Here is a 26105-nt window from a genome sequence, read left to right as displayed (position 1 = left end):
AAAAGTATCTGTTCGTTATATCAGGGTGAATCATCCTCAACAAAGAAAAAAGCAGAACTGACTATTCCTGAGATTTCCATTATTACAGGGGGTCCTCGACTTTACCATGTTTAATTTAATAATTTTCGATTTTACAATGGTGTGAAAGCAATACACATTCAGCAGAAACCATACTTCAAATTTTGAATTTTGATTTTTTCCTGGACTAGCGATATGTGGTATGATACTCTTATATGAGATATTTAATACTTTATTATAAAACAGTCTTTTTGTTTCATGATTTTGCCCTACTGTAGGCTAATGTAAGTGTTCCGAGCATGGCTAAGGTAGGCTAGGCTAAACTACAACATTCGATAGGTTAATTGTATTAAATGCATTTTTAACTTAGAGTATTTTCAACTTACAATGGGTTTATCAGAACAGAACCCTCTTGTAAGTCGAGGATTGGTTTGGTTTTATTTTTTTCTCATTTATTTGGATGTCTTGTTGTCCATCCTATATGAGCAAAGGGGTAAAAGAGTTCAGAAAAACACCCAGGAGGAAAACTAAATCTTAATATCATTCAATCCAGCATGTCAACTACTAAGTTAAGAATTAGTTCCCAGCCTGAGCAAGCACGAGACCCCACCTCTACTAAAAATAGAAAGAAATTATCTGGCCAACTAAAAATATATATGGAAAAAATTAGCCGGGCATGGTGGCGCATGCCTATAGTCCCAGCTACTCGGGAGGCTGAGGCAGAAGGATTGCTTGAGCCCAGGAGTCTGAGGTTGCTGTGAGCTAGGCTGACGCCACGGCACTCTAGCCTGGGCAATAGAGCGAGACTCTGTCTCAAAAAAAAAAAAAAAAGAATTAGTGAAAGCCCATCATTATCCAGTTTTGAAGGCTGGGTTCCTCGGCACGGCTCCAAGGACACTCATACTTTGAGAACCACCAATCCAGCCAAAACTTCTCATTTATTTTCTGCAAAAGTTGCTAAGGTTCACAGATACCTTTGGGTTTCCCCAAGGTCACCCGGTTAATTATTGACATAGCAACTCCCCTCCCAAAGAATCGAAATGATTTCCCACTTCCCGTGTCAGGGATTCCTGTCAAGGAGAAAGGAGGGCCTCTGGGTGGTGTGGCCTGAGCTGAGCACGTCTGGTCAGAGTCCAGATCTACCACGGACTCGAAAAGCTTTCTAATCCACCTATACGCAGAGGAATGAAGCTTGCAACTCATTTCAAAAGTTGTTTCTACTGGAGATTTAAAGACACATCCCTCTCTGCCACACACACACACACACACACACACAAACACAGACCTGCAAGTGCACCATCCCCTCTGGAGATTGACGCCCCAGGCCCCCAGCCGGCATGGGGTCCAGGCGTCACTTTCTAGACACTGCCTGGTAAGGAAGGGCCTGGGCTGGCTCCGTGGCTCCCTCCTCCCGGCAGAAACAGTTAATTGCCAGCTCCAGGCTGCCTCCAGCCCAGCCCTAATCCCCGATCTCAGGCGGCTGCGCCGGCCGACCGAGCGGCTCCAGGCCAGGTTGGGGCTGCGCAGAGCAGCAGGGGCATTCTTCCAAGGTAATGATTAAGCCGACTGCCTGGCAAGGGCACGGGCCGACAAGCCAGGAAGGTGAGCCCTGTTCACACCTCGGCCAGGCTGGGGTGGCCAGGACTGGTTTGGAAAGGCAGGGCCCCAGGCACGGGGGGCCCCGGAGCTGGCAGCCACAGCCTCCTGCCTGTGCAGGGACGTCCAGGAGCATCTTGGGGCCGGAGCCCCTGCTGCCTGCCCTGCTGGGACTCTGCCCTCAGCCCCATCACCATGAAGCTCCAGGTGTTCTGGATGGGGCTGGAATACACCTGCCGGCTCCTGGGCATCACCACTGCTACAGGTAAGACCCCGCCTCCCGGCTGCCATTCCCTGCACACTGGCACAGCAGACAGAGCTGCCCGAGTGGTGGGAGGTGGCTGGGAGATGGCGGGCACATCTGATGACTTCTGTGCTTGAATTTCTTTCCCAAGACCCCAGAAAAACTGCTTTGCAGAGCAGCGGCAGGTGCAGTGGGGCAAGCTTCAGGCCAGGAGCCAGAGGGCCTGGTGCTGGATCTCTGCTTGGCAGCTCACCCTCCCTGTGACCTTGGGAAGCCTCAGGGTCCACATCTGTGAAATGAGTCAAAGGGGTCTGCCCCCCTCAGTTCTGAGGTGGACGTGGGGATGGAAGGTGAAGGCTGCATACTATGGAAATGGTCAGCTGAGCCCTTCCTTCCTTCCTCAAACCCAGCCCTATCGCATGGAGAGAGAATTCCCAGAGCCGGGGCAGCTCTGCCCTGGGGGACGGGCTGAGCTAGCCTAGACGCAGAGGTCGTAGGCTTCCCTCCAGGCCACCATGGGCCCCATTCACAGAATACCCTGGAGGAACCCAGGTGCCCTGTCTGTGGCCTGACTGCTGGAACGCACTGTGGGCCAGGGGCAGAGAGGGTCCCCTTGCTGCAGTCCTCTACCTCCCCCAGATGACCACAGGACTGCCCAACTGGCCAGGAAGACAGAGGGTTAGAGCAGAGCCGACCACCGTGATGCTGAGCCCAGCCTGCCCACTGCCCCAGGCAGACCAACCCTAGCCCCGTGTCCCCCACAGGGCCAGGATCTGTGTCGCGGAAGTGAGCAGATAGTGTTCTGAGCCCTTAGCTCTAGGTCCCGTCATCTCTGGGGGACAAAGAAGAGACACACGCTCCCTATCCAACCCTTTCCCCATCACTGGACAAAAGCTTACTTGTGGGTCTGGCCAAATGGGAAAGGTCACCCAGCTCAGACTCAAGTCATGCTGGTTCCAGCCCCAGCCCTGTCACTTGCCCCCTGTGTGACCTTGGAGAGCCACCTGGCCCCCCAGGACTATGCTTTCTGATCTGTAGGGTGGAGATGCTGGGCCTGTTGGCCAGGTATTTTGAGAAATCAAGGACATCAGGAATTGAGCATAGCTAAGTGGAACTGGAGGTGAAAACCTCCGGGCAGAAGCCCCCATGACACGCTCCAGAGCTCAGTGAGGACCTGGGTCATTTTGAGAGGACATGGGTTCACCATGTGTTGGCCAGTAGACTCCTTCAGCATCTGGGCCGTGAGTTAGAGCAGGAGGGGCTGCTGGGTGGTCTAATACCACCCCTCCTGTTACAAGATGGAGCACCTGAGCTCAAGCAGGGTGGTGACATTGTGCAAGGTCACGCTGCACGTCAGAGGGACAGCCAGTGTGGAACCCAGGTCCCTTGATTTTTGCAAAGGCCAGGGCTCTGGCCAAAGCCCCCCCTGCTTCCGGGGTAGAAAGCCCTGCCCATCAGGCAGCTGGAAGGGGTCCAGAGCTGCTCTGCAGAGGCTCTGAGTGAGCGAGCCGGTAGAGGAACCAGCCCTAGCCTCTCTCAGACCACGTTGTCACCTATGAATAAGGGAGTGGCCACCGAGGTCCCCAACAGCCCATCCTGGGAAGAGGAAGGTCACCCTAAATAGGTTTCCGTTATCTGGGCTTAGAGTCCTGGTCTACCACTGTTGATCTAAGGCCACCCAGCTCCCTCTTGGTCTTGGTTTCCAAATATATAAAATGCCAAGAGTCCTAGTGTCTGTTTCCCCAGCCACTGTCCACCCAGAGCTGAGGCCTGCCTCCTGTCAGGAAGCAGTTTTAAGATGTATGTATCCATCCTTCTAACGGATTAGCCAAAGATAGTTTAAGAATCTGATTTATCTCAGTGAGCAGAAGGGTCTGTGGCCCCCTTCCCTGACACACACATGCACCCACACACAGAAACTCACACAGAGACACACACACATTCATAATGCTCCTCTTAACCAAACCTTTATCTCTGTGCAAGGAGTTGCTGTTAATGCAGAGGACGGACCTCCCTCTTGGTTTTCATATAAGATCCAGGCTAAAAATAGGCCACTAGTTGCCTTCTAATGGCCAGGCTTTCAGATAATCTCGCTGGGGCTTTCTAGAGTGCTGGGAGTGAGTGGGAAGCAACAGAGGGGGGCTTTGGTGCTCTTGGGCAAAGCTCAAGTTTCTTCCAGCATCACTAAACTCCTGGCCTATGCCCAGCGCATAAGATTTTCAAATTCCTTATTCTCCTAAGCCTCTTTTTTGTTGAAATCCTCTGTTGAGAAGTTCAGGCTTCATTTACAGGTGCAGTGCTGCTAAGGAGGAAATAAAACTTGAAACAGAGCCCCTGACTTTGCAGAAACTCTGGCGAGGGGATCTAGGGTGGCCCCTTCATCTCCCTGCAGGCAGGCCATGTGAGTTCTCCAAAAGGTAGGAAGGCATGTGACCCAGGGGTGCCCAGAGTGTCACCTGCAGGTACCAGGCAGCTCCCAAGAGCCTTCTCCCTGGGCCCCTGAAGATGGATGCAGGGCTGTGGGAAGTGCTGAAGCCCCAGGGCCCAGGTGCCTCCACCAGGATGCGGAGGTGCTGCCCTGAGCTGGCTGCTCCTCCTCTCCCAGCCCCTTTGGCTGAGCCCCCTTAGGACATCCCGCTCCATGGGCCACTGCTGCCCCACCCTGATGTCCAGCCCCACACCGCAAGTGGTTTGGGAACACAGGTGGATCATTGCCCTGCCAAATAGGGTAAACAGGCCATGGGCAGACTACACCCAGCGGAAGTGTTCCTAAAATTAGAAAATTCCGTCCCTTTGGTGTAGTCATGTGGTTTCCAGGTCATCACAGACCACTCCCACCATTGTCCCACACAAGGCTCATTTGCATCCCCTCCCTGGCCTGGGAATGCATCTGGGTGTATGCATGTGTGTGCACGCGCGTGTGACCTCCAAGTGGCTCAGTTGCTGAGATGTGGCATCAGGCTCCACCCACAGAAGCAGACACAGCTGGGAAACTGCGCACAGACCCATGCAGATGCCGGGACACCTGCCTGTCCCTTCTTCAAGCGGGTTCTCACTGTGTCCACCTGCTGAGTGAGAGACGCAGGCCCCAGGGAGGCTGCAGACCTCCGTCAGGAAAGCGGACTTGGGAAGCAGGTTTTGACTGTGAAGGGAACACAGGGGCCCAAGGCACTCTTCCTCCATAAAATGAGAAAGGGCCTGTCCCCATCGCCTGGGCAGGCAGGGTTGGCCTCCCTTTGCACACCAGCCACCCTCTCACCCTTTATCCTCATGGGCTCTGCAATAGCTCCCTCAGGGCAATGGGGAGAGCTCCCTGCAGAGCAGCAGAAGACACACCTCTCCCTCTCGGGCCCTGAAAGCCCCTCCTCCAGCCTGTGTCCTTGTGCACAGACGTGCATGGGCTTCCCAAAAGACGTTTGCCCAGACAATGTCTCCGGGCACTTGGATGAGGCTCCCAAGGTTCCGCGGAGCACAGGGGCTCAAGCTCGAGGCCTCTCACTGCCAGCACTTGAGGACTTCACTTCACTCTTCCAGCCCCTGCTCGGCAGCAGTAGCTGACGACAGACATTATTATTTGAGTATTTACTGTGGGCCAAGCTCTGTGCTACAGGTTTTAAATGCAGTATCTCGTCTCATCCCCCTAACTGTCCTCTGAAGCATCATCATGCTCAGCCTCATGCGCGTCGTGCAGAGGCAGGAACCGAGGCTTAGCGGAGCAAAGCTCCTTGCTCAGGGCCTCACAGCCGGGAAGCAGGATGCGCGTTTCCAAGTGATGGTCTATTCGCGAGACTCCGCCCTTGATCACTGTGCCCCCCACCTAAACCAAGCGACAGGGCACGTCTCTCCGTATCTTGATGACCCCAAGACGCGGGATACAAAACACACAAAGGCTACCAGAAAGGCCTGATCGGAGCTGCCCAGAGTGACCCTGGTGCCCCGGCCCGGGGTCAGCCCTGACCATGCACAGGCTCAGGCAGGTGGGGTCGTGGTGAGGACACACAGTTACAGTGGAGTACGTAGTCAAGGGTCCCCAAACACTCCTAAATCTAAGGACACTGATATTCTGTCTAGCTGCCCATTCTGTCTCTGAATGATTGCCAGGCATGCTCTAATTGGCACCACCATGACGCTCTCCAGCCAAACCTGCTCCTGGACTCCCTCCAGGGACAGCCAACCCTGCACACATTTCCAGAGGGAACTGTCACGGTGCGACTTGCCTCTCTGGGTCCCGAGGTGCAGGACTGACGGCATGCTTCCTGCTCCTTATCTTGCTACCGCCCCACAAACGTCTGTGGGGCCTGGAGTGCTGCACTCAGTCCCATTGTGCAGGCGGAGAAACGGGGGCTCCGGATGCTCAGGTAGCGTGGCAGAAGGCACACAGCCACTGGCAGAGCCGGCCCGGTGCTGGAAGTCTGGCCTGCCGGCGCACAGAGTGGCCACAGCTGGCTCCGGAGGGAAGGCTCAGCAGAGCCCTCGAGGACGTGGGGGCACGGAGGCAAGGCCGTTTTCCAGCACACCGGCCTGTTCTGATGTGCTGTTTCTCACAAGTCAAGTGCTCGGGGTCAACCTGGGATCAATCAGGGGTTTTGTTTTGTTCCAGGGTTTTGACCCATTAACCTGCTTCTCTACATGACAGACGCGGCCACGTTCCCAGCGGCCCCAGTCCTCGCCACACACTGTTCAACATGGAAAACTTAGTAACATAGATTAGGACATAAGAGGCATTTAAAACCAGGTGTTGTCATCATTTTTTAAAGGGTACAGCAAATGTGTAGTTTGACCTTAGCCCTGCTTAAAGCCTTCAAGAAAACTGATGTTTCTGAAGCAACTGTCTTGGTCCCTCCACGCTAATCTCCACCCTCTTAACTGTGTGTCCGTGACAACCTCCAGCCATTTAAGAAAGCTTCACGCACTCCAACACGTCTGCAAGTGACTTATTACACAAGCCAGATCGCAACGTGTTTCCAGATTTTCCAAGTGGATGCTGACCGTTTTCCTTTTCCGAGGCAATTGTCCCCATGAGTAAACAAAATCTCCTCCTCCTGTTCTGCCCACCTACCCCTGAAAGACAATAGGATTTGGTTGGAGCGTTCTTTTCTTGACTTCTTTGTGCCCGTGTCTTCCTTCTAGATTTAAAATAAAAAATCTGGAACTGCACTAATGATTCGTTCACCTGGCAAATGTTTGCCGAGTCCCAGTCATGCAGTGTGGACACATGGTCGGGGGTCTGACCGGGGAGGCAAAGCAGTGTGCCTAAACACACGTGAAAGCGGCAGGCGCTGCGGCGTAGTGGTTGGGAGGCGGGTCTGTGCCCGGCCCTACTGCGTACAGCTGCATGACCTTAGACACATCACCTAACCTCTTTAAACTTCAGTTTCCTCCTCTACAAAATGTGGATAACCATCGTGCCCACCCTCTGGGCTGTAGGAGTCAGCGTAACAGTGACTAAGCAGCAAACCGCCTGGTGCGTTCTCACCCAGGCTCAGTGCGGGTTAATTTTGGAGGAACATGCTGGGCTCAGGACCTGCAGAGCAGGGTGATCAGCTCCTTTTGTGGGTGGAAAAAGAAGGACAATCAGAGGAAGGGAGCAGGTCAGCACGTGGCCAGAGAGGAAGGCACCAGACTGTAAGAGCCTTAAAATGGGAGACCTTCGTCCCATCTGAGCTTGGGCTGTTAAGGTCACCCACAGGAACTAGGTTATTTCTCCACCTCATCTAGTGAGCCAAGCAGAAGGAAGACGGCAGCCTCCTTTATTTTTCATGTGCTGACGATTCTTTCAGGATTGCCCTTGGTTCTGTTCAGCCTTTGGAAGAGGGCTGTGAAGGACAGGGACATAGACATATGGCTGACACTGTGGAGAAGGAACCCGACCGCGGGCCAGGCAAATGTCAGGTGAGGAAGCGTGGCATGGCTGGCGTGGATGGAGTACCCAGCGAGGCGTGGCCATTGTCTTCTAGAAAGCTGCCATGCGGAAGAGCGAGCAGATGCACTATCTTTGAACACCCAGAAAGAACACGAAGCAAATACCTCGGGTTTCCCTGACACCAAGACCTCGAACAAATCTCTCCTGTCGTCCTTACAAGGAAGGTGCCATTCTACATGGGAGACACTATCCCCAGTAGTACCGGGGAACCATACGGTCCACAGGGTCATCCTCATAAATGATGTCATCACTAAAAATGGTGTATCAGCCCAGGTGGCCTCACAGGTGAATTACGCCAACATTTAAGAAACAATGTCTATTCTACACAGTCTTCCAGAAATTTGAAAGGAGGGAATACTTCTCAACATTCTATAAAATCACTATTTATATGGATACCAAAACTAGATAAAGATATTACAAGAAAAGAAAACCATAGACTATTGTCCTTCATTGGCATAGATGCAAAAATTCCAAATAAAGTTTTAGCAAATCAAATAAAAATATATAAAAAGGATAATATATCATAATGAAGTGAAGTTTATCTGAGAAATGCAGAGTTGTTTTAATATTTGAAAAACCAATGAATGGAACTGACCATACGCTGTGGACTGAACACTTGTGTCCCTCCACCCAAATTCTTATGTTGAAATCCTCACTGCCAAGGGATGGTATTAGGAGGGGGGGCCTTTGGGGCGACTAGATCACGAGAGCAGAGCCCTCATAGGTGGAACTAGTGCCCTTATGACAGAGGCCTGAGAGCGCCCTCGGCCCTTCTGCCGTGTGGGCACAGTGAGAGACAGCTGTCCGTGGGGAGGGGCCCTCGGGCACCAAAGCTGCCAGCACCTGGATCTTCTCAGCCTCCAGAACTGCAAGAAATAAATTTCTGTTGTTTCTAAACCTCCAGTCTGTGGTATTTTGTTATAGCAGCCTGAATGGACTAAGACAACATGTTAACAAACTAAAAAAGAAAGCTGTGTTATCAATTATTTAGATGATAAGTAAATACAGAGAAACCTTTTGACAAATGATAGAAACTATTAGCCGGGAACAGAAGGAAATTTCCTCAGCCTAAAAAGGGCATCTACCGAAAACATACATCTATGTAAAAGCAAAAGACCAAATGTTTTTCTCCTAAGGCTGGGAACAAGACGAGGACATCCACTCTCATCACTTCTAGTCAACATTGTACTGAAGGTTCTAGCCAGTGCAAGAATACAAGAAAGAGAAACAAAATGCACACAGACTGGCAATAAAAATGAAATACTCTTTATTCACAGATGACATGATGGTAGAAAATCTGCTGGAATCTACCCAAAAGGCTACTAGAGCTAATAAAGGGATTTGCAGATTTGCAGAAGACAAGATCATTATACAGCAATCAATTGTGTTTACAGATACTGGCAACAAACAATCAGAAAATAGCATCGTATATATGAAGTACTTAAGGATAAATCTGACAAAAGATATAAAAAAATCACATACACTAGAAACTAGAAAGCATTACTGAGAGATAGTAAAGAACAACTAAATCAATGGGACCTTGATCATGATTCAGAAGACTCAGTGTCGTCAAGCTGTAAATTATCCCGAAAATTGCTCGAAAGTTTCAATGCAATTCCAATAAAAATCCCAGCAGGCTTTTTTTCCTAAAACTTGTCAGGCTGTTTCTAAAATTCACGTGAAAATGCCAAGGTTCTCACATAACCAAAACAACTTTGTAAACAAAGAGCAAAATTAGAGGATTAACACTACTGATTTTAAGACTTATGATGAAGCTACGGAAGTCAGGACAGTGCAGTATTGACGCAAATGGACAGGTAGATCAGCGGAAGAGAATAGAGCCCAGAAACAGACCTAGACATATTTGAACAACTGGAGTTTTGACAAAAGTACAAAGTCACTTTGTATAGAAAAAACTATTTTCAACAAATGGGACTAGAATAATTGAACATCCTTTTACCAAAAAAATAAACTTTTATCTATACTTTGTTTTTTTTTTTTTTTTTTTTTTTATTTCAGCTCATCATGGGGGTACATAAGTTCAGGTCATATCAAAAAAAAATTACTCAAAATAGATCATAGACCTAAATGTAAAATTTAAAACTATAAAACTTCTAGACAATAGGACAAAACCTCAGTAATGGGGTAGGCAAAGATTTCTTAGACACAATTACAAAAGTTCCGTCCATAAAAGAATCAATAAGTTGGACATCATCAAAATTTAAAGCTTCTCTCTTCAAAATATAATGTTAGGAGAATAAAAAGACAGTGAACAAAAAAGACAAGATGACAAATAAGCACATGAAAATATGTTTTGCATCACTCGTCATTAGAGAAATGCAAATCAAAACCACAATGAGATAATACCACTTACATATTAGAATGTCCAGAATTAAGAAAGACCCAGCATACCAAGTGTTGAAATGTTGGCAAGGGTATGAAACTCTCAAACTACTAGTGGGAATGTAAAATGGTAGAATCACGTTTGGAAACGGTTTGGCAGTTTCTTAGAAAGTTAAACATACACCTGCCATATGATCCAGACATTCCACTCCTAGATACTTACCCAAGAAAAAAGCATGTGTCCATAAAAAGATCGCACATGAGTGTCACAGCAGCTTAATTCATAATAGCCGAAAACTAGAAACAGCCCAAGTGCCCATCGGAAGGCGAGTTATAAACAGAGATATGTGCATGCAATGGAGTACTACTCAGCAATGGAAAGGCATGGACTGTTGATACACGCTACGACATGGAGGAATCCGGAAATAATTGCGCTGGGTGAAACAGACAGCCAAAAACAAGTACATACTGCATGATTCTGTTTATCTAAACTGCTCAAAAATACAAGCTAATCTCTAGTAACAAAACGCAGATTAGTGCATAGGGGTGGGCAGAAGGATGGGAGGGCAAAATTACAATGATAAAATACAAAAAAATTGGGGGGTGATGGAGATGGTTGATTGAAGTGATGGTTTCATGAGCATAGACATATGTCAATGCTTATAAAATTGCACTTTCAGTATGTGCAGTTTGTTTTATGTCAACTATCCCTCAATGAAGCTGTCCCTAGAAGTGGATATGTTAGTTGTCTACACAAAAATCATGGTGTGTAAGAACTGCAAAACATCAGTGGCATACTGCAGTGAGCTTTCACGTTCACACGTCCAGCTGGGCAGGCCAGGCAGCTGCACTAACGTTGTCTGGGTGTGCTCCTCCCATGGGAGCTCAGACGGCTGTCGGCTTCCACGAGGCTGGCCTGGGCTGGGATGATGAGGGACACTCTGCCTCTGTGTCTCTCGTGCTCAGCAGACCGGCCCAGTCCTGTGCTCACAGTAGTGGCAGGGGCACGGGAGGGCAGGCCCAGTTCCTGGGCCCAGTTCATGGCTGCGCTTGCCTCCTATCAGATAACATCCCATTGCCCAAAGCAGGTCACATTGCTGAGCCCAGATTCAGGAGATGGGAAACAGACTTTGCCTTAGTTCGAGGGACTGCAAAGTCACATAACGAAAGGTGGGGATACCAAGGGGGAGAAGGTTTGGGGGCATCGTTGCAGTCTACCACAGGGACTTCTGCAGGACCAAAACAAAAAAGACCTCTCGGCTGTTCTACTTTAGTCCACAGCTCGTGTTTAGAGAACCTAGTAGAGCATGGGTGGGCTTTACTACCTGTGAGTCATCCTCCCCAGACAAGCTTGGGAGAGCATTAGAGGATGCTGAGTGCCACACTACACTGTGATGTCTCTTCCAACTGTATATCCAGAAATTTCTACCATGAAATCTTTGCCTTTTCTCATACTATCTCCGAGCTCTGGCCCACGTGTGTCAGCTGAACTGCTCTCAACACGCAGGTAAAACTCCCAGCCATGCTTAGTATCTGCCACAGCTTCTGAGTTCAGAGGATTATGGCTACTACCTTATCGTCCCAGTGAATTTGTAGCAACTGGTTCCAACATCTCCATGTTCTTAGAAATGGTACAAATCAGGCTCTTCACCTCTGCAACTGGCCGTGACCACTTCTGAGCCATCCCCAGCCACTGGCGTCAGCCCAGAGCATCCTTACCTGAGATGTCTTGGAGATCCTGGGACCAGTAGAAGGGAAGCAATAAACACACACCGTGAGTTACGAGGCTGCCTTCAGCAAACTCAAATGCACCCCACACAGTCAGAACGGACAAGCGGAAGTCAACCAGGAGGTCACCCCAAGGCCAAAGCACCACCAGCCTGTGGCCAGGGGGATGTCCCCACAGCGGGCAGCACCACAGACAGCCCCAACCTCAGGAACCGCTGGCCTGAGCCTCTTTGGGTCCCTAGCAGGGTTACAGAGGGTCTTACACTAGAGACATTGAGACAGATGGGAGGTTGGGTCACTTGCATCCCAGCCAGACTTTGAGAAGGGACCCGAGACGGGAAAATCAATAGCATCAGTGCAAAGGGAAGAGCTCTTTGTCCACAAGAAAAAAACAAAACAAAACATGTGTTAATGGAAGCAGAGGATGAAAATAAACGCTCTCCTCCCGCTTGAGAATACTGGTGGGAACAGCCTGCCTCTTAGAACAGTTGCACTCGCCGTCAGCCACATTCGCACAGCACTCAGCCATTCACTAAGACTGAGCGCCGGTAGCCACCGTTATGCATGTTTTTATTATTCCATTTTCCAGAAGCTGATGCAGACCGGAGGGTTCATGGCTTTCCTGAGGACCCAGGACTCAGCTTTTCTGATGAAAGCCTCATGTTCTCTCTGCTACAGCACAGCCCCATCCTAGCTTCCATCCACCCTCACTTTGAGCCCAGAGCTCCCAGACGAGAAGGATGCCCAGACCGTGCCCAGGCCTGCACCATGGCCTCTTGGCCCAGGACCTCTGACCCTGCCAAGCCTGAACTGGAACAGGCAGCTCAGGAAGGCAACTTGGAAGCAAGCCCTGGCCTCTGGGAGAAGACAGTGCTTGCACTGATTGAGGTTGGGCCCAGACCAGGCAGGGGGGACAGAGACAGGAGCAGACCCCTCCATGAGACAGGCCAGTCTTGTCTGCGAATGGCTCCATCCAGGCGCAATGCGAAATGCCTCCCAGCAGTGCACACGCAGGGAGTGGGACGGAGGCGCGGGTGGGCTGTGCTGGGGTGGGCATGAGGCGCTTCTGTTGGGCAGGGCTGAGGGTAACCGGGGAGCCCGAGTTGGGGATGACAGGAAGGGAGGGAAGGAGTTCATGGCCACTAGTGACAGCCTAAAGTGCAGCCTGCCCAGCAACCTCCGCCTGCAGCGGGAGGCCAGCACAGCCAGATCAAGCAGTTCTGGGGGCAATTCTTTCTCATGGAGAATGTGTTGTGACGAGGCTCTGATCCTGGGGGCGGCAGGTGCTGTCCCTTTGTTTGTCCCCAGTATAGAAGGTCAGCTCCTCTGTCTGGGCCAGCTCAGGGCAGCACCCAAGGGCCACTTCCCAGAGTGTGAGGCTGGTGCCTGCAGCCAGTTTCAGGCTGGACCAGCCCTGTGCGGCCAGAGTGCAGGCCAGACTCCACGAGCAGCTGAAAGCCCTAGAACCCGGGGCCATCTGTCCCTGGATGCCAGGACGACAGCTACTGTCAGGGCCAGGAAAGGCCCACACTGCTCCTGCCAGGCCCAGGACTGAGTGCCACCCCAGCTTAGAGTGAGTGAGCATCACCTTAATTCTACAATGAGGGCCTCCTTAATTTTAGGGGGAGCACATTCTTAATTTTAAGGTGAGTCCCTCTTTAATTTAAGGGGGAATACTTCCTTAATTTTAGGAGGGCACATCAATTTTAGGATGAGCACCTCCTTAACTTTATATTGAATACCTAATTACAGAATGAGTACCTCTTTAATTTTAGGAGAGCACCCCTTGGTTTTGGGGGGCATCTCTTAGGGATAGCACCGCTTTAATTTTAGAGTGTCATTTAGAGTGAGATCCTCCTTAATTACAGATGAGTGCTTCCTTTGCCTTAGGGGGGCACCCGCTTCATTTTGAGCCTTGCTGTCTTTCTTGCCCCACCATGGCCCTGGCTCTCTGGGTGCCATAGCTCCTCTGCGTCTTACAGAGAGCCCTGCCTAGATTTGGAAACCTGGAAAGACCTGGGGCACAATGCCACAAAGCAAAGAGGGGGCTGTCCTCAGCCATGGGCCGATGCGAGGCCTTCGAGAGAGCAGGGGTCCACAGAGCAGTGTTTGGGGACAGACACTCAGCAGACAGGAGGGAAGCTCTCTCGCACATGTGCCAATCCCATTCTTCACTCGACACTCTCCCAGATTTCAGGCCACACTTTGTGTTCACTTCCTGGCTTCTGAAATGCTGGTTCTGGAGACCAGTCCCCTGGAAAAACATCTAGAACCTCCAGGCCCACGGTCAGAACATTTTGGGGTCCTATGCCTATGTCACGTGTAACTGTGGTGCCTTCCAAGGACAGCTTGTTCCCAGCACAGTCCAACAAGGACACCAAGCGGGGCGCTTCCACCACCAGGGCTGTCACAGCTGTCCAGGCTGAGGCTGGCTACGGGGTCACAAAATTCCTGCAGTAAGAACTCTCACTTCCTTCTTTCCTCACTTTTTCTGCTGGGAACCTTTGCAAAATAAAACTGTGGAAAGAACCTGCTTTGGAGGAGGCAGGTCCCCACAGAACCTCCATGAAGTCCTAAGACAGAAAACCACAATAGGCCCATTGGACATGCCCAGATAGCAACCCCACTGCTGGCAGCCTGCACCCCCAGGGCTGTGCGGACGCTGGGCCTGGGGGCAGGTGCTGCAGCACCCGGGAGCCTGGGTTTTGGCTTCCTGACAACCACGCTGAGGGCTGAGAGAGGCCAGAGGCCCGTGGGGTCTTGGACAAATGCTCACTCCTCAAGAGTCAGAGTGTAGGCTCAGGTGGCGTGGCTGGTGTGGCTGGCATGGCTGGGGTGACTCAGGTGGCTCATTGGGTGCTTTGGCTCTGACTGCTGGCTGGGTTCATCAGCTCCTGCGACTTTGCCCAGCCCTGGGCGCTGCACAGAGAAGCAAGGGGCCCCTCCTCATCTGACCCCAGAGCTCTTAGGCGAGCTCCCCTCCCCACCCCCACTACACCCTGGCTCACTGTCCTCGCTGTGTGTACTTTGCTCAGTCCACATCGCATCCCCCCTGCTGGGCCAAGCACATCCGGGGATGACCCAATGCCCAATACAGCCCACCGTTGGGCTTGACCCCAAACCATCCCAACAAGATGCCACAGAAGAGCAGGTGGCCTCACCATCTAGGAAGAGCTGCCAGGAGCACGCTGAGTTGTGTGTGCACGCAGCTCCCGGCAGAAGCAGCCTGACGATGGCGGCCTCAGGCAGACGGTGCAGGGGACAGAGGAAGGACTTCAGGCCTCCAGGAACACAAACCCCAGAACTGGGAGGATCAACCAGAAAGGGGGTGGCCCCTTGGCCTGGGTGTCCAAGGGCCTTACAGTCTCCCATAGGAGCCCCACTGGATCCCCTGAAGCCATACCTGGGCTGAGCACCATCCTCCTGGCTCCCCACTCTCTCCTCCTCTAGCCGAAGGGTGGTCCTCTGTCCCTGGGCATGCAGAATTCAGCTGACTATGATTGGGAGGGAGCTTTGAAGAGAGTGACCACACTCCCTTTGTGCACAGTGGCCGGCTGGAAGCTGGGAGAGTTGGCAGGGCAGAGTTGGGAGGGTAAAGGTTGGGGGGACTGAGGAGCCACCACCTCCCGGCATTGGCCACCTGACATCTATCAGGCACAAAGCCGTGTGTTCCAGACTCATTGTTTTCTCCAATAAGAGTTGGAGCTCTGTGAGCTATAACTTATTCTGCCCATTCCACAGACGAGAAAACCCAGCTCAGATGGGTAAAGTACTCACCAGAGTTTAACCAGGTAGTAATGCACAGAACTGGGATTCCAACTGAGCTCTCGTTTCTCTGTTGCTGTTACTTTGATTTTTTAAATGCAAACCAGTACTGCCTCTGCAGTGCTCCTCCGATGTCCCTCCAACTGCTGACCCCCATTTCAGTCTTAACTGTGCAAAATGAAAGGCATCAAAATAGCTCTCTGCGTCCCTGAGGGCTGTGTGAGTCAGGCGAAGGAGCTGGGTTCCCACGACCCTTCCCTGCCCTCTGCTGGTCATCTGCCGTAGCACGGAACGTTTTTATCAGTGACCAGGAAGGATCAGAGCTGTGCTGACTGAGGGAATCCCTACAAGGAGAGCACCCGGAGCCAACAAGTCTGGAAAGGCGAGTCTGAGACGAAATTCACCCTGGGCAAATGGAAGGTCCATACCCAACGGTAAAGAAAGGACAGGAGGGGAGCCCAGGCTGAGCAGCAACTCCTGCTGGGGCGAGACCCGAGGGCTTAGTGCTGGGTCCACAGCAGTGAGCCTAGAGTGTGAGCTGCAGCTGCCCCGGCGGCAAGCGATGGGCAGGCCACGCAAACAGCACGTCTGGTGACCTGGGCGAGGAAACAGACTGGGGCAGGTCCCCCATGCCCAAGCACTGTAGCCAGACACACGGCACACACTGGCACAGGCCACAACATGGGGAGGAGCACAGCCATGGAACCAAGGGGCTGGGGACACTAAGGGTGGCTGCATGACCAATGTGGCAGAGGAGGACGGGCACCTGTGCTCTGGGAAGGGACGATTAGAAGACCTCTGGGGCTCTTGTTGGAGTTTCCAGGGACCAGCCCAGGAGGCTCCCTGCTCTCTTGCACCTTCCCAGCCACAGCCGCTTGGCCACGAGGAGAAGAATCCACCCTGGCTCTGAGTCTGCAGGGAGAAGGCTCACTCCACAGCCAAGGAGCCCTCAGCAGGGCAGTGCTGTGGTGTGGAGCACCGGGCCCACTGTCCCCTCTCCTCTTGCCCCTTAGTGTTGATCGGCGTGGGCACTGAGACCTTCCTCCAGGGGCAGTTCAAAAGCCTGGCTTTCTATCTGCTGTGAGTATGTGTGCACGGGCCCCTCCCTGCCTGCAAGTTCTGCTCCACCTCACTCTCCATCTGTCTACTGGTCTAACCCAGAGCAGCCCCCTCCCCACGATTATTACATCCTATCCAGGAGGTGGAGTCAACCGGACTTCTAGGGTAGCTCCTGATTGGGGCAGACCATCCCATAAACCAAGTATTTGTCCTTAAATCCACCCACCCACCCATTCATCCACCCATCCATTTACCAACCCACTCACTCACCCACTCATCCACCCATCCGTTCATCCATTCATTCATCCACTAACTCAACCACTCACACACTCACACTCACCCACCAATCCACCCATCCATTCATTCATTCATTAACTCAACCACTCACACACTCACTCACTCACCCACCCACCCATCCATCCATCCATCTGTTCATTCATCCATTAACTCAACCACTCATGGACTCACTCAACCACCCATCCATCCATCCATCTATTTATTCATCTATTAACTCAACCACTCATGCAGTCACTCACCCCCCTATCCATCCATCCATCCATTCATTCATCCATTAACTCAACCACTCACACACTCACTCACTCACCCACTCATCCATCCATTCATTCATTCATCCATTAACTCAACCACTCAGTCACTCACCCACCCATCCAGCCTCCCACCCACCCGTCCATGCTTCTCGATCATTTATTTATTCAGCAAACATTAACTGAGCTCTTGTTTTAGAAAGAGGAAAATCAGGTCAAGGGAATACATATTTAAGCTTCTCTACATGCCAAGCACAGTTAAATGTCATATTGCATTATGCTACTTAACTCACATCACCATAGGAGAAGTGCATACTGGCCTGGTTTTGCAGGTGAGAAAATCCAGAGGGAGGAAGCAGTCAGCCCACATCACAGAGCTCAGGAGCAGCAGAGCCCAGATTCGCAGCCAGTCCCCTTCCATTCCCCAGCCAGTGTCCCTTCTTCTCCAGCCCCAGCTGCCTCTGCAAACACCCCTGGAGGGAAGGAGACCACTGGTGTCCCAGCGGGTGAGGAAAGACCCAGCGTCTCTGCAGCCCCGTCCTGAGGGGCTGCCAGTGGTTTCTTCCTGATCATGCAGGAAGCCAAGTGTTGCAGCCCCCCGGGTGCGGAAAGGGTTACTGAGCCCAGAAGTGGTGGGTGACGATGGCAGTGATTGGTCCAGGTCTGCCTGGTCGCCAGGCTGCTCCTCTGCCCTCCCTCCGCAGGCTCCACCCACACCTTCCTCTGGGGGTCCGTGTCTACCCACCCTCCCTCCCCTGCTTGCCTGGGCTGGTTCTTTGCTGTGCTTGGTGGCTCCTGGCCACAGCCCCCTCTGAGCCCATTTCCACCCTGCCACCTAGACAGGCGGAGCTCTCCAGCAACTTCCAGCGGCTCTGGCTCCTCCGCCCCTCCAGTCCACACCGTGCCCTTTCTGGCCCCTGCATTACTTCTCACCCATTTATGCCCGGGGCCTCTCACTCTTTCACAGACTCACTGCATTGCCATGCTCCACTGCACACCGAGTACCTTCCACCCATTTCGGCATTCCTGAAGCGGACGTTCCTTCCTAGCACTCGGCCCTAGGAACCGTGCCCAGAGCTTGGAGCCCCCAGTTTCTGGAAGTGACTTCTCCGTGCTCTGAGCACCCTCCCTGTCTTACTGACTCTGTCCTCGGCCACTGTGCCGTACCTCCCTGGGATCGAGAAGCAAACGGGCCTTCCTCCTCCCCAGTGGGGCCGACTCAGGGGGCAGGTCCATGGCAAGTGGACGCAGACTGCTTTGCCCATCTGGGCACTGGGTGGCCCAGTCCAGCCTCAGGTCCCTGCCCCTCACTGTGAACTACTTTATGTTTTCCACCCGTGCCCTTCTCTCTAACCCTGGCAGGATCGGCCCCCCTGGCCCCCCCAATCCATCCCTTCTAGCCACTCATGAGCACCAAACAGGAAGTCTGAATGAGTCATTTTATTCCCCAAGCCTCAATTTTCCCCCTTCTGGCATAGAAAAAGGCAATGCTGATTGTTTTGCAAAGCATGTGCCTTGGTGTGCCTCTTTGATACACAGGCTCTGGAACCTTAATGCTGGATTCTAATCTTGCCCCTGCTACTAATCAGCTGTGTGACCACAGGCAAGTGGCTTAACCTCTCTGAGCCTCAGTTTTCTCATCTGTAAACTGAGGGTAATTATAGTGCTTCTCATAAAATTTTTGCAAGGACTAAATGAGTTGCTATTTTTAAAGCCTTTAGAACTATGCTTGGCCCAAAGGAATCATTATATAAATGTTAGTTATTATGATTTCAAAACTGAGCAGTAAGAGTTAGGCACAAGCTGGGAGGCACAGAGAGAGTAAGAGAAAACTGAGATTAAGTACTAAATGGTCACGGAGGGGAGAAAGGTGATAACTAGGATTTATATAATTGCTATGTGCCAAGCGTGGTCCTAAGGGCTTTACAAATATCAACTCAATTCTTATAACAATTTTATTGTTGAAACACTATAACAACATCAGTTTACAGACGGGGCAACTGAGGCATGGAATGGCCAAGCCTGGCACCCGTGTTTGCACAGCTGGTCAGTAAATGGCAACACCTGTGGCTCTGAGGCAGCCCTGGCATGGAGCCACCTTGCCTAGACAGCAGCATGTACTCTCGTGCGCTCATGGCCAAGCACATTTATGGGGCACTGAACCCGGGTTGGGCCTGGGCTGCACAGAGGAGCTGCACAGACTGGTGGCTCTGGCCATACAGTGTATCACAGGAAGCCAGAGGTCACCAGACAGACTTGAGAGGGAAAGGCCTTCCAAAATGAGTAGGGGTCTACTTTGTGGCTCAGGACCCTGTGCAAAGGCCCTCTGGCACCTGATAACCTCCAGTGTAGTCAGGGAAATATGGAAGTTTATGAAGAGATTTAAAAGGCGTGCTGAGAAATTTCATAAGTCAGTGAGACCCTCCAGAAACATATATCGAAGCCCCATTCCCAAAGATTCTGATGTACAAAGTCTAGGCGTGGCCCAGAAATCTGATTCACATACTCCCCAGCAGATTCTGATTGGACAGCTCCCGGACCCCACTGGGAGCAGGAGGAGCCCTGAGCCCCATTCTGGCTCAGAAGGAACACCGTCAGATTCGGGTGTGCGAGGTCAGCCAGGCATGGCAGCGTGGACGAGCAGGAGACGGGGTGGGGGCGGTCAACGAGACCAAGGGGAGCCGGTGCCCCATCTGGGGGCAGGGCCTGAACCCAGGCAATGCCGGTGAGGCCAGAGAGGATGGGTGTGGTTCCAAAGGCATTGAAGGGGTACGGTCACGGTCCTGGTGACTGGACGATGGGAAAAGAGGGAGAAGGAAGCGCAAGGAACAGCTCCCTATTTAAGCCTGGAACCCCAGGCAGTGGGTGTCAGTCCTGCAGCCAGTAGGTAGAAGGACGCACCTGCCAGCGCCCACACAGGGTGCCAGGGTGAGGCCCATCCCCGCTGCTGCCCACAGCTTCCTCCTCGCCTGTCTCTGAGCCCCGGCTCTCGCCCCCTCCGCCATGTGGCCCGGCCCAGGACAGGCCCCCACATCCAGACGGCCCCGGGGGAATGCGGTCTGGGTGCAACGATTAGGTCAGAACAGCCCAGCTCAGTCTGCTGGCCGCAGACGCTCAGGAGGCCGAGGCGCTGCGAGAAGACAGCCCTGGAGAAAGCGAACGAGCGTCAGAAGTGCCAGCCTCGCTCACCTGTCTCTGCCTGCAGCTTTACAGGAGCCGCCGTCTCCGTGTGCGAAGGGGCCTACTTTGTGGCTCAGCTGCTGGCCCTCTGCTTCCAGTAAGTAGCCTCCAGAGAGGCCCCTCCACCACCGCCACCCAGCCCACACACCCCAGACGCTCTGCCCAAGAGGCCATGACCAGGGGGTGTCCTGCTCCTGAAGCTACCATGGACAGGTTCCCCTCCACGGTACGGAGAGCCCCGGCCTAGGGGTGGGCTCAAGCCTGTGGGGCTCAGTCACCTTCTTTGTCCTGTTCCCAACCAAGGGAACCAGGTGAGCCTTCACTCATGGCCTGCTCCTGCCTAGATCCCCCAGGAAATTCCAGCTGCCCCTCTCCCCAGGAACAGCCGGTCTCAGCCCCAGTGTCCACGCCACCCACCAGGGGGTGAGGACGCTGCACAAGGCCCAGCTTGGAGTGAGCAGAGCAGAGTTTGAGAACTGGCTCTGCCTCTTGCTAGGACCCAGGGGCAAGTGAGGGGCTGCAAGCCCCCATACTCATTTGTGGGGGCGGAAGTGCAGACTTGGCAGGACCCCCTGAGGCCACATGGCCACGGAGGCCCCTCTGCTGCCCAGCTGACACTCAGTATGTGGACGCTGTCGTGCATGGGACCAAGGGCTGGGCCACAGACCACTGCTCTCAAAAGAGGAGAGTGCCTGCCTTTAGATCCATCGTCTTCACCCTCTGGCTTGCCCTGGAGCAGAGGCCCTGCGCAGGCCAGCTTTAGGGGAGCAGCAGGCCCAGAACTCTCAGAACCCAGAGCCTAGATGGCTGGGTCCCCAGGTGGGACCCCGGAGAGAGCCGGGCCTCGAATCCAGCTGTTCTGGCACCTGGAAAGGCCACTGGCTGCCTCCCAGGCTCACCAGCCCCGAGACAGTAGCTTTTCCCTTTGCCGCTGAAAGTCACTGCCAAGGGGTCCTTGAAACTTCCATGGGGTGGGGGGCTAGGGCAACACACACACACACACACACACACACACACACACACACACACACACACACACACACACACACACACACACACACACACACACACACACACACACACACACACACACACACACACACACACACACACACACACGCAGGTGCGCACGCACACGCGCGACCACCAGGGGGTGCCAGTGAGCCACAGCCGCCTAGGCCCCCGCGTGTGGGAGGGCGGTGCCCCGGCCACTGCTCGGGTAAAGCTAGCCTGCCCTCTGATCTAGGCCAAGCCAGAGGGTGAAGACGATGGATCTAAAGGCAGGCACTCTCCTCTTGAAACCTGGAGGCAGTGCCCCTGAAGAAACCTGCTCAACATCAGGCCTCTGCCAGGGCCACATGCGGTCCCTGAGTGCAGTTAGGGCCGGTGCTGTCCCATGCCTAGGCAAGGCTCAGTGAGCAGGGCATAGCTGGATTCCACCCTGCTCACCCACCTGGCCAGGCCCCTTCTGCAGTGCACTACCTGCACGACTGTCCCAGCGGGGTGGCTCCCATACTGCACACCTTCCCTGCCTCACTGTGGACTTCCCAGTGAGCCCTGAGCCTCCCACTCTCCTTCTCACTGGCTCTTATAGCAACCCAAGAGCATTTACCTTCTTCCCCTGCTGACCAGAAAGACTGTGGCCCCTCTGGAGGAACTCAGACAAGGCCTCTGACCGTGGAGTCCTCCAGGACTCCAGCCCCTGCAGGGTGCTTGGCCAGGGCCACTGCAGAAAGCATGCCACAGCAGGAAGCAGGCCCAGGCCCCCCGTCCCCGGCCTCCCACGTTGCTGGTGTTCTCCTGGGCTGTATCCTGCCAACCCTGGACTCCCACCCGGCAGGTGTCAGCCAGGGTCCCTGGCCGACAGAGCAAGGGAGAAGGCCCACTGGCTGGGCTGCTTCCAGAAGTTCCTGGCCTACATGCTGCTGTCGGTGGCCTGCTTCCTGCACCCTGTCCTGGTCTGGCACGTGACCATCCCAGGTAGGACTATGGGGTGGAGTGGGGGCAGGGTAGTCAGGCATGCGGCCCCCACCATAGCTGGGCTCTGAACGGGAAGGTCTGAGCCCCTCATAGTCCTGCTCCGATGCTAGTTCCAGGGCCCCCACCAGACCCAGGGCCCTCTGTGATCTGGAGTGTGAGCACGAGGAACTGCCTGACATCCTCCATGCTGACCGACAGCAGGAGGGTCGGGAGAAGCGCATCCTTCCTTCACACAGCCATCCAGAGCCTGTGCCCGCCAAGGGGACTCGGCCTTTCCTCCCCTCACTGCGTGTGATCCGAGCTGTCCGAGGGTGGTCCCTTCCCTGCCCAAACCCTTCTGTGTCTTCCCGGTGCTTGCCCGTCCAGGTCCAAACTCCCGAGCCAGGTTTGAAGGGCACCTATGGTGGGACCCAAAAGACTTCACAGCCTCGTCTCCTGCTTCTACCCCGCCTGGTGTCCCCTGCTGCTCAGCCAGTTGCTGGTTGCAGAACCCGGGATTCATTGCTCCCACCTCTTTGGTTTTGTCCACCACCTTTTCTGCTAGTATCTTCCTGTTCCCTCCTTCCTGGCTCTAAAAACTGTGCCTCTCGTTATGAACCCGTCTAAAACACTGGGGAGCCAGCCCTGCAGGGAGCCGCACCCTTCCTGCCGTTTCTCTCAGCGTCCCTGTCCTCGCCCCCCCAGGCAGACTCCCGAGAAGGACTCAGCACTGCCCAGGCCAGGGCAAGGCACGAGCCCCGCTGCTCGACAGCGAGACACCCGCGGAGGCTCTGGCCCCGCAGGTCCCCACCGCCACCCTCCCCACCTGCTCTGGACAGGGCTGCGCTCCCAGCAGGCCGAGAGCAGAGCTCAGGGCTCAGGCTGGAGACCCCAGCGTCCTCTGTGGCCCTGCGGGGGCCCCGAGGGAGCCCACACAGCACCCTCCCCGCCCGAAGAGATGTGCACTTTCCTCTGAGTTTGCTGGCTGAGAGTTGGGGGGCTGAAATGGAAGGGATCTCCCCGCCCGCTCTGGGAGCGAAAGGAAGCCAGTTCAGCAGTCAGGGCCCAGCGTCCCGCGGCGTCCGGCTGCTGGGGGCAGCGTGGGTCCAGCCCACCGCGCTGTCCCGAGAAGGAGCCTGGGCACGGCGACGGGACCCCAGGTGGCGGCTGCAGGGCCCGCGGCCAACAAGAAGGCTGAGGGCTGAGGGGTCAGAGGAGGGTCCGAGGCCCAGACGGGGCAGCTCCCGGCCGCAGGGCCCTGGCCCTACTCACATCGCTCCGCCGGCGTCGGGCCTGCGCCCAGCTCGGTGCGGGCCGTAAGGACGCGCGCGGCGCGGGGCCGGGGCCGCGGCCACACAGCCCCTCGCGATCGCCGCAACGCGTCCGGCACCCTGACCCCCGGCGCCCTTCCAGGCTCCATGCTGGTCGTCACCGGCCTGGCCTACTTCCTGCTGAGCAAGCGGAAGAAGCGGAAGGCGGCCCCCGCGGTGCCCGCGCCCCCGGAGCAGTACGCAGACCCCTGCGGCAGCGCCGTCAGTACCACCGGCTCGGGGGACACCGAGCAAACCTACACCTTCCATGGGGCCCTCAAGGAGGGGCCCAGCTCCCTCTTCACCCACATGAAGAGCATCCTGAAGGGGGCCAAGAAGCCCACCGCCCGCCCGCCCCCGGACGCCCTGATGGAGCTGAGCCTGGAGCCGGCCGACTCCCTGGCCAAGAAGAAGCAGGTGCACTTTGAGGACAACGTGGTCCGGATCATCCCGTCCCTCGCAGAAGGCCTGGACGAGGGGGGGGACAGCGAGGCAGAGGAGACCACCTCCGACACCACCCCCATCATCCCTCCGGCCCAGGCCCCGCTCCTCCCGTCTTCGCTCACGGCCACCGGCCTGTTCTGAGCTGCGGGCTCCAGCGGGGGCGCTTCCTGCGGGGTCTGCAGAGACCCGTGATCCTGCCTGGAGTTTCCTGACGTCCTCGGGCCCTCCCGGGAGCTCAGGGTCTTTGCAGGTCAGGTCCTTTCGGGGTGACCTGACATCCCGAGGCGGCTGGGCCCTCGGGAGGTGTGACAGGCCAGCAGTTGGCAGAGGCCTTGAGAGGCCCACAAACAGGGCCACCAGCTCAGGCTCCTCCCTCCTGGCCACGGGCGGGGAGACCCTTGTACTTTCCCGCAAAAGACCATCACTGCCACTTCACACAGGCTGCAGGAGCCACTGCTTCGGCCCCAGAAGGGAGAAAAGCCTTACTCCTGATACAGGGCCCCGTGGTCCACCCGTCTCTGACGCAACAACCGGCTCGGAAGGCCCAGGGCTGCGTGGGCAGCTGAGCCTCTCAAAGGCCGGACTTGGACCCATGGACATGGCTTGGGGGAGGGAGGGAGGGAGCAGCTGGGCAGCAGGCCCCATTCTCTGCATGCTCTGGGGCTGGGGCTGACCCGCAGGAGTTACAGAGCCGGAGCCGCCCCGAGAAACAATGCCGCTCTGTGCTCACTGCGGGAAAGCCTGGCTGGGGGCTCCCTGCGTCCCCGCCACGTGGGCCTTTCCCAGATGCCAAGTAGATGATGCAAACTGGAATAATGAACGCCTATGGCTGCCTACAGCCCGGAATGCCAGGGCACTGAAGGCAGTGAGTGCCCACTGTGAGCAGGACCAGAGGCAGTGACCTGGAGGGTCGCACACCACAGAGAAGTGGCCCTGCCGCCCTTAGGCACCTGGTAACAGAGTAGGTGGTAAATGTTATATAAGTTTGTTCAAAATGGGAGGGAGGCAGGGCAGAGGCAGGAAGAAAGGCGGGTAGGAGAAAAGTGGGCAGGGAGGCAGGTCCTCCACCATGAGGCTACAGAAGTGACGGTTAACCCAGAAAGAACAAAGAAATTTGAATCAGATATGCTTTGTGAAAGGATTTGCAATATAGTTTTACTTCTGAAAAGTGCCCTTTGGTCTGTAGGACTGTTGCCAGGAAGAGCAGACACCCTCCCAGGCCCGCGCAGTGCTGGGCAACCAGAGGGCAGAGTCCTGCCGCTCCCAGGCCGAGTGAGCGAGCCGACAGCAGCACTCTGCGGAAGGAGCTTGGACCACACGCTCCACAGTTTAGATGAGACACCTGGATCCCTTCCTGGACGCCTGTCAACATCCCTTACAGGTTATTTTGCCAAGGTGATGGAAACAACAGCCAGCCAGAAGTTGGTGTCAGTCTGGTGCCTAAACTCCGCAGGTGGCCTCGACCAGCAGAGCTCTTCCTGCAGGAGCCCAGATCTCCTCTCAGATCCAACGACAAATGGCCAAGAACACATTCCCGCAAGCCCTCAGTGGTGAGAGCTACAGAGCTGTTCTGTAGCTGCCACTGAGGCGGGACCTCCGGATGTGACAGCTCACAGTCAGAGAAGAGTGACCAGCACGGGTGTGGTGGGTGGCCATGGTGCCTCATTCCTGGCTGGGAGCCTCGGTGCGGAGGAGCCAGGAGAAGGGGAATGTGACGGCCACAGATGAATGGGGGCGGCCTCGGGGGAGCAGAATGTTCCTGAGCTTCGGAGCAGCTCTGTCCTTGGAGCCTGAGCCAGCAGCGCCGGATGGCCAGGTCACAAGAAGCAAACCTGAAAGTGTGGTGTCAGAGCTGTCAGATCCTGTTTAATAAACACATCTGTAAAACCCAAGTGCGAGAGTGTTTGTAGAAGGATGTGTCTTGGAGGTGAGGGTGCATTGGGAGCTCCAGGTGACGTGCAGGTGATTCTGACACATCAAGGCCTCCTGGT

The 26105-nt window shown here is 54.5% G+C and overlaps 1 protein-coding gene across 2 annotated transcripts; it reads left to right on the top strand.

Annotated features, from left to right (window-relative positions):
* The first annotated feature begins 1604 nt into the window (after positions 1–1604).
* On the top strand, positions 1605–25589 carry TMEM72 (transmembrane protein 72). Of its 2 annotated transcripts, XM_045568353.1 has the most exons (5): positions 1605–1879; positions 16631–16697; positions 20427–20498; positions 22242–22381; positions 23774–25589. In XM_045568353.1, the coding sequence occupies exons 1-5, from the start codon at positions 1810–1812 to the stop codon at positions 24253–24255; spliced, it is 831 nt and encodes a 276-aa protein (XP_045424309.1). In that variant the 5' UTR covers positions 1605–1809; the 3' UTR covers positions 24256–25589. The 2 variants fall into 2 exon arrangements, with proteins under 2 accessions (XP_045424309.1, XP_045424310.1); XM_045568354.1 differs by lacking the exons at positions 1605–1879; positions 16631–16697; positions 20427–20498 and adding an exon at positions 20511–20627.
* The last annotated feature ends 516 nt before the right edge of the window (positions 25590–26105 follow it).

Source organism: Lemur catta, chromosome 14, assembly GCF_020740605.2.
Source record: "Lemur catta isolate mLemCat1 chromosome 14, mLemCat1.pri, whole genome shotgun sequence".
NCBI lineage: Eukaryota > Metazoa > Chordata > Mammalia > Primates > Lemuridae > Lemur > Lemur catta.
Note: the sequence above shows the minus strand (reverse complement) of the source record. Positions and strands in the feature narration are given on the sequence as shown.